At 34.8% G+C, this 12,311-nt stretch overlaps 1 protein-coding gene across 2 annotated transcripts in view; it reads right to left on the bottom strand.

The window, feature by feature from the left end:
- Nucleotides 1-12,311, bottom strand: part of FAM3C (FAM3 metabolism regulating signaling molecule C) — a 33,515-nt gene that overhangs the window by 2,529 nt on the left and 18,675 nt on the right. For both annotated transcript variants that reach the window (XM_035336360.1, XM_035336356.1), the window contains exons 3-9: nucleotides 10,551-10,655; nucleotides 9,401-9,430; nucleotides 9,089-9,212; nucleotides 4,540-4,598; nucleotides 3,140-3,190; nucleotides 2,597-2,681; nucleotides 402-528 (exon numbers count right to left, since the gene is read on the bottom strand). In XM_035336360.1, the coding sequence (XP_035192251.1) occupies nucleotides 402-528; nucleotides 2,597-2,681; nucleotides 3,140-3,190; nucleotides 4,540-4,598; nucleotides 9,089-9,212; nucleotides 9,401-9,430; nucleotides 10,551-10,655 (581 nt within the window). The remainder of the gene's footprint in view (nucleotides 1-401; nucleotides 529-2,596; nucleotides 2,682-3,139; nucleotides 3,191-4,539; nucleotides 4,599-9,088; nucleotides 9,213-9,400; nucleotides 9,431-10,550; nucleotides 10,656-12,311) is intronic.

The following is a 12,311-nucleotide window of genomic DNA, read 5'->3' as shown; positions in this document are numbered from 1 at the left end:
TCCTATGGCAGCAGTAATTTCTGACAAAAGAGCAAAGTGAACAGCTGGGAACACGAACACCTTAACAACCACTCATCTATCAAAGGTTAGCAGGTCTAAAAATGAGTGTTATGCAGTAAATTTTGAATTAACAGTTTAATTGAATCCATTAAAAAGAATTAATCTAATTATTGGGATACTAAAACCCACCCACATAAGATATTTTTTTTTTTCTTATTTGCGAAATCATGATGGAATCATTTTGCACATTTAAAAGGGGAGACTAATCCAGGAACAAATTTGAAAATAACACTGCGTGCCACTACTGCAATATCTATTTTGAACAAACTCAAGGCATTTATAAAAAACGCTAACCCTTTATTAATGTAAGTTGAATTCCAGTAAGTTATAGAATAACAGACCTGTTCAAATGGACTTTTAGTCTTAATTCCTTTCCCACCACAGAAGACCCAGTTGTCTCTAAAGCCAAGGTTAGTGATGGATGTGCTTCCCAATTCAGCAATAAGCTTCCGTGCTTCCTCATTAAGCCTTGAACAAAACAGAGAAATTCAATATGTAAATAAAAATACACATTCTCAGAGCTTTTACTATTCAATGCACCATTCAGCTTCAACCTGATTAAACATAGTTTAAGTAAGCCAATATTGGGAAAGATCTATCTTTCAAAATCTGATAACGATAGTTCTGAAATAAGCTGATCTTATGAGCTCTGCTCTTTGATATTATCATCTCAAGCAACCAGCATACAAACCTATCAGTACACCAACAAAAGCCAGGAACCCTATCTTATGAGAATTTATACATACAACTCAAAGAATTTTAGCAAATTCTCCCCGCAGCTAAAAAAAGTCAACCTTTAAAGTAAACACTGTTTGCACACTCAAGTTGAAGCCTAGATAAAATACAAGCTCTCTTATGTTAAAAGAATGACCTAAATACACAAAAGAAGTTCTTGTTTGCTCAAATCAATTAATTTAAAATTCAGAATGCTACCCCACAGCATGGTTCAGTGCCTGTAAGTCTGTGTAGGATAATATGGAAAGGAAAATTATTCTGTAGGAGACAAAACCTCCAAACAGCAGCTCTTTATTTCTTCCTACCAGTTACTATATTTGCCCGATTACTAAACATCACACACAACTTCTGATTATTACTATTTACTGAGATATAGTTGTGTGACTCACCTTAACAAAAATGATAAAAAAAGATTACTTAATTTACTTTGGAGGTTATTTGTACCACCCACACTTTAAGTTTCCACAGCATTAGTGCAGCTTATATTTAAATAAAACCCACAACCTCACAATAATTTTTTTTATCACTTAAACATGATTGTGCTTCACATTTTTTGCTTCCAAGCACTGGCTTTTATGATTAATATCAAGTTTCAATGGTATGGTTTGGGCTATTTTTGGAATATTACTAATGAGTACTTCCTGGCTATCAGAAAGAATGGGCCTTCCTGTTTAGCTTTGAAAAAACACCAGCTGAGACATGATTATTGAAATAAACTAACTGTACTTATGTAAATATTAAAGAACAACAACAGTTGGGAGATCCAGCCTTGGGATATAGAAACATTACATTACTTTCTTCTCCCCAAAGTAGTGAATGCACAGACCCTTTCGACCATTTACTGCAAACACCGCACATTTCAAAGTCAGGATTTTGTCACAGGAAAGCTACTCCTACATCAGAAATAGGTTTTGGATAACAAATTGCATCAAAAGAGGTAAAAAAATAAAAGAATATACAGAACACATTAAAAAATTAAATAAGTTTAAAACAAGAGGAAAAGAAAAAAATCCTTTTCTTTCACTACAAAAAGTAACCCTTTTGACAATACGACTTCAGTATGGAATAAATCTGTTCTTTAGATTTGTATTGTAACACCACTACAAATTTCTACAGTAATTTTACTATCTATTAAAGATGATCAAAGTTGAGAAGGTTGGAAGATACTGCTGAAAGAGTTCTAAAACCTCTTATGATATGTCTGTATTAATAAATTGAAAAGCCTGATAGTGGAACAGTTCCAAAACTTGAGGCCAACAAGCATGAGGCTCACACCAGTAAAATCTCAGACCTCATGGGAAGGGTACATGTAAGACTTAGTAGGAATGGTCTGTGCACATTTTTAACTACCAAACTCTGTCTTGGAGTTGTTCTGAGAAAAGTGCTGGATGAAACAGACCAGTTTCCATCATGCTGTGTTCTCAAAGCCATGTCACATTTGCCCTACGATGTCTTCTTGTTGCATCAACACCTTTTCTCTGAGGGGTTAAAATCAGCATTTATGATTTGCAGAAAGCACTTGGGATATTTCTGCTAACATGTCTAATTTAATATATATTAGATTGTTTCTCTGTTGTTAGGGATCATGAAAGTATAGAACTAAATCTATGTAAATATCACATCAGTATCATTAAATTAATCAGCTGAAAGCATAGTTTCCAATCCCTTATCTTGCAAGAACAAAACTTTATCAGAAGTGGTTGTGTGATAAAGAATGCTTTTTCTTTTTGTTTCTTTTTTCCAGGTACAAAATGGCATTTAAAATGTTAAGCAATATTAACTGTATAAATCAATGACATACTTGGTTGCACCATCATCATATGTTCCCATTAACACTATGGTTCCATCCTGGATGGACTTAAGAAATTCGATAAATGGTGCCACATCTGGAAAAAGAGAACACAAAAAACTCAAATAAGCAGCAATCATTAGATATATACATCTAATAATCTGCAACATTTAATTTAGACATTGCTAAATTAATAATTATTAATATTTATAATTGTACTCATACATTTATAAGAAGATCGTAAATGTGAGGAAGATAAAATATACGAGAAAGAACTCTCATTTTATAGAAAGATTTTCATCTATACTGTGTCAAGACATACCTGCTAGTGGAAACTTCTCAGGAGAATGAGCAGGTGTGATTAAATGCACCATTCTCCTCTTCTCTCCCCCATCCCCAACTATCTGTGTTTCTCTAAAGTTGCATTCTGCTCACAATTATAAAGATTGAGGTCAAACTTAAACCACCACAGCAAATGTAGCCTAGAGGGGGCACACACACACATGTATGCAGTCAGGTTGTTTCTCTCTAATCTGCTAAGACAACTGCACTTACCTCCTCCCCACATGTCAAAGAATTTCGTGTCTAATGGTTCTCCTGTTTTACCTGAAGAAAAAGAAATATGTGGTTTAATGAAATAGCCAAAGGTACTTCACAGACAACATGCCCAGTTCCTCTTAATGACTGTCAGAGAAAGTGCTGAAGAAGACACCATATAAATCAAGTACTATCTTTCATGAAGATTTCTCCATAAACACTACAGACATTTGTGAAAAGATGGGGGAGAAAGACAAAAGATGCAAACTTCTGATTTTACTTCAAGTGAAACATAAAAAAAAAAAACACACCACAAAACACCCTCAAAAAAGAGCAATAAAGAAAATGCACTTAGCTTCTTTTTTAAAAGGCTCTTTTTGCAAAAAAAGAGATAGTACAGTTATAGTTTGCTTTTAGTACCATGCAGGAAGCAAGAAAGATCAGAATTACACTGCATGTTCTGCTACAAACTGGAAATTCTTAGCCGATTTAAACTTCTAGAACAAACAGAGAAGAAAGTGGGTATTATATGTTCGTCATTTTACTATGCTGTCTACATCAGTATTTGATGGAAGGTAGAGTTTTGTTTTTAATAGATACATCATATAAAATCTGTAAGACGATAAAGACTGGCAGCTATATAATACAGAACTGGGAGGTTTGTTTTGGAACTGACTAAGACAATTTAGGAGGGCAAAATAGGATTAAGTGAGTATTGTTCAAATCATGCTTTAGATAACATAAACCTGAGTAGAATCCAAAAAAAATATGAATTCATATTGCTATGAAATGACAAAGTACTATCTCAGTGCTACAAGCTATTGCTTCCTGAACATTAAGGATAAATCTGTCAGTACTGATGTTCAGTTCAGCTTTCAAGCTGACACACAGGTAAATTTGTTAATTTTTAATGGAAGTTAAGAATCCTGAATATTTAACATGGATGTATTTGGGGACAAGATCTCTATATATGGACTAATAGAATATACTGATTTCAAACTAGGAAATAAAGATCTGTCTTTTTCATGTATATCACTGTTAAATAGGTTTCAGTGAAAACAGTAAGGAAAGAATTTGGCATACGTGATTTTATTAGTGGTGGCAATACACAAAATCAGGAGAGACAGCCATTTTTTCATTCTATATGTGTGTTAGGAAGTTACCTGATGCATCACTGAGATAATGACAGTGGAACTCCACATTATTACACATTTTTAGAAACAGAAAGGTACTGAGTTTTTCTGCTTTCAAACTGTACACTACCAAAAATGTTTAAGTGTCAAAATTTGACATTATCTCAGTATAAATATGCTGAATACTTCCTCTTCTCCTCTTTGACTTTCACTGTCCCTTAATAGACCTTAAATTTCAGGAAGAACTGGAAAATGAAGACACTGCTCACTTAGAATATCACTTACCATTGACCAAGGCCACATTTATTCCTCTGCCAACATTATTTTTAACTCCACTCATTAAACTGAAACAAAATAAACAATTTAAATTTGTAATAGGACAATCTTCTGGTATGTAGTATTTCAATTGTAAATAAGAACAATCAAGTTGTAAGATACACATACTTGAAGACTGTGAGTCACATACTTGTCTGTGAGTCCTTAAATGAAGCAAAATCTCCTATGTGCCCTTATGGAACCACTGAATTGAGCACAATGGATCAAATGTCCCTAATTGTACCCACTTTGCTTGAAAAAAAAAAAGATGATTAAATGCTCAAAGTATGTGTGTATTAAAAATGCCAACAAAAGTAAAGTGCTATCAATGCAGTTAAGAAAATTCCTTGCAGTTAAAGAGCCTGAAACATGAAGACCAATTTGAGGGGCTTAGCATAGTCATGTAACCAACATTTGACACTTTTTTTTAAGCATATGATGAACAATTTTACAAGATTACACTGATGAACAATTTACAAGATTGTTAATTAGTTTAAAAGCCAACCTAACCAAACTATTTAAAATGAATACCGCAGCATCAGAGTACTAAACAATAAAGTCAGTGTAGACAGGTTTCTTATGACAGATAAAAGTATCAAAGTCCAAGGGAAATAGTTAATATATTGATGGGACTTTTTTCATTCATTACTCATCACTCACGAGCTAGAAACAAGAAATGCTGTGTTACAACAATAAGGATAGAACCTTCCTTTCTGATGTTGTCTGTTGCACTTAGGGATGAAGATACGAGCCAAAATTTAGATCAAATTCAGACAACTCCATATCCACAACAGACTCAGTATCAGTGAGTTCAGAAAGGCAGTGAATGACCACCAGTTAATGGCAATCCTTCACATGGTGACTTAGGTTTTAAAGTAGAAGTAATCAGAGATGAAAGATTCCATATTCCTCTGTCAGCCCTCTAAACATATCATCTGCCAAACACTTGTGATTAGAAGAGGACTTGTAATTTTCTTCTAAAATATAGAATTCAGTTTTGGTCTGTAGGGAGTTCCAGAAGCATTTTAGCCACTGGAAGACCATTACTTCTGTGACCACATCATTTTCACATCATGTCTAAGCATCAATTCTAAGCAACAGAAACATACAGCAAATAGACTGAAAACAAATAACAAAAACAAAACCAATGAAGTTCTGAATGCATTCCTTTGGTCACAGAAGATTTAGTGGACTTTAATTTACCAAAAAGACTAAGAACTTCATTTCGCTTTTAACTACAATTCTCTGTAAATAAACAGAAGTCAAAAAACTTCCAATACTGTGTTAATTAGGCACTGAAAAACCACACACAGCTAACAGCTATAATGGACTTCAGATAAAAAAAAAAAATCCTGCAAATATGAATACCAGAAGTAAAATAATTATTAAAGGCGGATGCTGTAACATCCTGCTATAAAGTTACTGCAGCACAAACATGGAACTGGCTTTTTTACAGAAGAAAAAATTGTATGGAGAAATTGCTAGTAAAGAGGTATAACTCTACTGCTCCTTCTAAACCCATCACGTATCAACCACAATATTTAATATTTTGACAATGGCTATGTATATTGTTTTCTAGTTTGAATTATGCCTTTCCAATACAGAAAAGCAAGACCATAACTGAACTTCTACAGGGCAGTGCTCCCACCACAGTCCAAAATATCTATACAATAAAAAGGAAACACCGAGTACTAAAATGCACTCCAAATTATACCAGCAGTTTCAGGACTCTCAAACTAAACGACAACCTTGTTTAATACAAAAACCTACACTGTAAACGTTACGAACAATTTATGAAACCTTGTTCCTGTTTCCTTGTCTTGGAAGAACAAAGAAAAATACCAAGAAAAAAAATCAGCAATCCTGACTTAACCAGAAAAACGTGTTTTGCAGGATTGTCAAAAAACATCACTACAAAAGAGCTACTAAAAATAAAATAAGTCCCTTCACAGTTCTGACACACTACTTTACACACCTGAGATAGCTTGTGTGCTGTCACAAATACTAGTGGGTGCAATGTGAATGCTTTCTCACAGGAGGGCAGTAGTTTACCAGTTTTAAAATTCTTCCAAAAACTCACAATCAAGAAATGATGTCACCTTTTGTAAAAGAAATCAAATGTATTACAAACAAAAGAGGAGATCATATAAAATTAATCAATTTTGCTGATGGACACTTCAATAGACATTAAAAATCCTCCTCAGAATGAATTAGCAAAGCTTTTTGCCAGCTGAAACAGAACTTAGACCCCAATAGTTGTGCACTAAGTTATGCACTAATATTAAAAGAATAGGGGATTTCTTGACAGTCACTACTTTTCATCACTTGCTTCGATGAAATATTCATACTTCTGGGGGGACATGAACAACAATCTCTCCTTAGTTAACCAGTAAGCAAGACACTTAAGAAGCCCACAGTCCTGATGTTAAAATACTACTTGCAGTCTCATAACTTTTCATCAGTGAATCACCCTAAATCTTTGCAGATATTAAGCTTCCTAGCAACCAGGCTGAGATGCTGGCAAATTTTGGAACATGAACAAAAAATTTCTCTGCAGGGAGACTGGATAAGATTTTCCAAGGCTGTAAAGGGAATGAATGCTACGAATGAAGAGAACCAAGCAGCTAGAAATAGTTTTTTAGATCACGTAAAAATATATTTTTTATTTTAATTAGAGAATAAAGTGATGGAAAATATAATCCAGTACTTACAGATCTTACAGACCTAAACACTAACTGATTGCTTATTTATGAGTTTTGCTGTTCACAGAAATGTTGCCATTTGCTCTAGAATTAGTACTGACTGCTGCATGTGCTATCTGTACCACACTGTACTTATATAGCATGGGCTGAGAAACAGCTAAACTGGGGTAGTTTAAATGTAGATGGAAGGCAAAGGCTGATTATTAAAATAACATATCTATTACTACTGACTATGCTAACAGCATGTCTTTTCTGCCACATGACATTCAAAATTGAGTGGATAGATTATATCATACAAAATGGCATGCTGTGGGTGACAATGAGCAGTAGCAACCTAAGAGCAAAGAAACAGAGTCTAAAAATAAACATTAATATTCTAGTTATGAGGATTACTGAAAGTTATTCAGTTAAATACTTTAGACATAATATTTTTAACAATACTGTGTTAAAAATATTGTTAATAGAAATACAGGGCTTGAATAATTTTTCAAACAGTTCCTTTCTTCAACAAGGCTAAGTTCCAGGTTCTGCACCTCAGGCACAACAGGCCCATGCAGTGGAACAGGCTTGGGAAAGAGTGGCTGGAAAGTTGCCTAGCAGAGTAGGACCTGGGGGTGCTGCTCGACAGCCAGCTGAACATGGGCCAGCAGCGTGCCCAGGTGGTCAAGAAGGACAACAGCATCCTGGCTTGCATCAGAAAGGCCAGCAGGACCAGGGAAGTGCCTGTCCCTTTGTACCTAGCTCTGGTGAGATCACATCTCGAGCATTGTGTTCTGCGTTGGGCCACTCACAAGAAGAAGGACATTGAGTTGTTCAAAGCATGTGCAGAGAACAACGAAGCTGGTGAAGGGGAGTAGAAAAAAAAGACTTATGAGGAGTGGGCTGAGGGAAATGAGGTTCTTTAGTCTAGAGAAGAGGAGGCCAAGGGGAGACCTCATCACTCCCTGCAACTACTTGAAGAGGATGTCGGTCTTTTTTTCAGGTGACAAGCAATAGGACACAAAGAAACAGTCACAAGTTGCACCAGAGGAGGTTTATATTAGACATTAGAATTTCCTCAGGGAAAGGGTTGTCAAGCATTAGAATGGGATGTCCAGATAAGTGGTAGGCTTCCCATCCCTGGAGGTACTTAAGAGAAACGTGAACATGGTACTACAGTACATGGTTTAGTGATGGGCTTGGTTTTTCAGGTTGATGGTTGAGATTTGAGGTTGAAAAAAGATCTTAAAGATTGTAAATAATTCTATGATTCATTTCACAGTTCAGTTTTTATTTACTTTACTTGACTGTGATGATGGTAACTACCAATCATTAAAATATTTTTTCCTTTTGAAGAAACATGGTAAAGAAGAGTTGAAAATATGTTCTGTCACTGGTACAATATGAACAGATACTTAAAAAAATGACTTGAAAAAGACACTCCACAGCAGTTTTAGCTGATTACATTCAATTAGAAGTATCAAGAGTAATTACTTAAAGACAGTTGTGCACTGAATTACAATTACAGACACAAGAACAAGTTACTTGGAGGCAACACTGTATCTGACTGTATGAAGTTCCACTATTCCATATGTCTCTAAACCTAAAATAAACTGTAAGCTATCTTGCACATATTAAAATTGCATACATTTCAACATTTACTGCAGAGCATTAAACGTGTTTCATCGGAGATTATAACAAGTATAATTTTTTCATGTGTTAATACTATAGGCAAAGCAAAATCTACAAAGAATTATTTAAATCAGTATTTTGTGAACTAAGTGATCCAAGACAATAGTTGAAAGAGATATGTTAAGACAATAGGTAAAAATACTTACACATTATCTTCTACGCAAATTTTAGGTCCAACTACATTTGCTGCTCCACTTGCCATTTTGAATGCGAAATGCTTTTCAGGACAAGCTTTAGAGATCCCACATTTGTATCTTGGAGGTTTTGTGGCTTTCAAAAGGAAATAAAACAGGATTTTAGAAAAAAACAGGAATTTAGGAAAATCAGGGAAAGAGGAAAATTACTTTCTGATTGCATTTAAAGTGTAATTAAGACTTTCCAAACTATGAAAATTCAACGTTCTTTCTACTATTAGTGAAAGCAAGTCACAGCAGTAACACATGCATATGAATACTCACAGCGTGCAGCTGCATCCAATGCTGATCTAGCTGAAATGCAAAAGAAAGTTTTACAAGATGTTACTATTAAAATGTCATCTGCTATAAAATATCCTATAAATTTAAAACCTTTCAATGCTTCTATAAAAATAGATTGGTTGAAATGAAGTATCAAATACATATGAACACTATGCTACAATGTAAAAAACATTAATCTTTACATGGTAGAAAAATGAAAATAGGGAACACATTTAGAACTATCTTAATTTATGGATCGCTGATTAAAATTAAAAGAAAAAAAAACAACATGGAGATAAAAACTCAAAACAACCAGGGATCTGTGGAGGTGTGGGTGCTGAAGTGAAATTAATTCCTGTCTTACAAGAGAATTTGAGCCAGTCAAAAATAAGTGCTACAAATTAAAACCTTCACAAGGATGTGATTCCTTTCATTCAACCCTGGAATTCTGCAGTTTAGATATATTTGAACCCTATCATTCATTACTCCCTTTCTCAGGATGGGAAAGAACAAGTGACATCACACATCTCTACAGTTCATCTATAATATGAAATGACATCTCTCTTCATTATTGATGGTGCCACTGGTGACTGGTTCAAATGTATGCCCACACTGCAGTAAGCTGAGTTAAACAACATGAACCCTATCCAGGTGCCCGAAATGAAAAGTCCCTTTCAAGATAAAATTGGTTCAAAACATATACCCTGAATTTTACGTCATCTAAGACGGTAATTATTTTCTGCACATCTGAAATGTTTTGATTATTGCACATGTCAGTGTACCTACGCAAACAAAAAAAATCCCACCCAAAGTGCAGAATTTTAAAATGCTTAAGGAACAGAAAGGCAGAGTGTAGAATTCCAGAGATTACATTCAAGTCAGAGTTTACAAACACAGACTATAACTGTAATTACCAGTAAGAAAAAAAGGGTAAAAAATGCATGCATAACTTGGAAGGTGAGAGGATTAAACTGATTAATAAAGTAGGTTTAATATTTTCTATGGAAAATAATATTAAAATACACATTTAAAATACACAAAAATAATAAGTATAAGAGCTTAAGTCAAGCTTACAGTAAAAGAATGTTATTTTTCATTATGGCTCACATAAATATTAACAGATGTTTGCAAAGAACAGTGACTTATCACTTACCAAACATGTGTCCTAAGTTTGCTTCCATTTTTATTTCAAACACTTGAGATATGACATAAAATGTCAATAAAAATATTGCTACAATTACCACCAACTTTGCAGCACCTATTCAGAAGTGGAAGAAAAAATACAGTTTAAAAAAAAATTTAATCTGTAAGCAATAAGATTAAGTTTGTCAAAATCAACTACACAAGAAATTTGTATAGTGTGACATCAAGAGGAACTCAGAAACACGATGACGAATTGTGGACTCACCAAGCAGTAATCTGCACAAAAAACAGTATGATGATGTAGGATGCAACTAAGCCACTTCACCAGGTTGCTACATCAGATGTACCCTGCTCTCAACCATGAAAACTCACCTTGTTCTTTCTCCAAGCTTCATGCTTCTCTGACATCACAGTTTGACAAAACACCTCAGCAGCCAGGAGAAGCCACATACTTTTCTCTGGAAACCCAGCTTAACAAGATGAACTTAGCTGACTTCAGTGGCTGCTGTCCAAGTGGAAAGTCCTGCCCTCTCCATCCCACTTCCCTGTTCTTAGTCCTGTGTTTCTGTTTCTCACTGTTCATGAATACACCCTTTCATTATTCTTTTTCCCTCAGATTGAGATACCTCAGTTTTAACAGATAAACCAGACTGAGTAATTAGGGATCTGCTGATATAACGTAGCTTCTCCTTTGGTCAGTCAGGTCTGAGCATTACATAAATAATAAAAAAATAAATTACAGGCCTTCGACAAGAGTTAGAAAACTTTAAAGATCTAATTTAAAAAGTAATAAAAAGCAGTTCCTCACCCCTGCCCCTTTTAATACGATATGGTCTCAGATGGCTTGAAATTTTAACAAGCTTAACTTACTCCAGTGCTGAGCAGTCAAGCCACCTCCAAGAAAAAGAGCTGGAAGCACACAACCACAGCAATTTAAATCTGAAATGGAACCCTGCCATTTTCTAACATCATTTTCAACATATTAAAAAAAAAAAAATCTGTTCTTAAATTCTTGTAAATTAATGACTGTCACAGAAGTTAGGTGAGGAAGCGTCTGCTCAATCTCACCTTCCTGTCTCACCTCGGTATGTCAAACTGCTGGAAAAAAAGCAACACTACAGCACACTTGTTTCTCAGATGGCCATCCAAATAAACTGTTCAGAAAAAAAATGCACTCCTGCAATCTTAGATTAGGCTGTTCAGAAAAGCTTAAAATAGACAGATTACTCAGCCTTCAGAAGGATGAAAGATGTTAATCAATCCTTCCAAAAGCTAAAAAAGATAGAAGAAAAAAACTTTTTTGTTTGCTCGCAGTTCGGACTTCCTCTCCCATTTCACGTGTGAGTGTATACATACTACTATGTAGGAAAACACATACAAACTTAATTTAAAAATATTACACTGGAGCTCCAAAGATAAATGCATTTGAAGGGAAACAGATGATCTGAACATAAATTAAGAAGTGGAAAGACAGGGTTTCAAAGCAACGTTACTCAAAAAGACAAGATGGTACCAGATTTTGGAATGAGTCACATAGCAAGTGGTACTTGAAAAGCATGTTGTTTCAGTACATAGTAGGCGAGATGAGCAAGTACTCAGTATGAGCATTAACCTTCCTCTCCATCTATATTCTGACCCCTTCAATTGAATTTTAAGTGCTCCCTCTAAGTGGGAGGTAAGAAATCTTGAATATTCGTGTAGTATATGAACCAAAACAAGATTGTTTGCTACAGGTTAAACATTCTATATGAACCATCGTAACTTTTTGTCT

The sequence above is a fragment of the Oxyura jamaicensis genome, chromosome 1 (genome assembly GCF_011077185.1).
Source record: "Oxyura jamaicensis isolate SHBP4307 breed ruddy duck chromosome 1, BPBGC_Ojam_1.0, whole genome shotgun sequence".
Lineage (NCBI taxonomy): Eukaryota > Metazoa > Chordata > Aves > Anseriformes > Anatidae > Oxyura > Oxyura jamaicensis.
The sequence above is the reverse complement of the archived record's forward strand: the minus strand, read 5'-3'. Positions and strand labels throughout refer to the sequence as shown.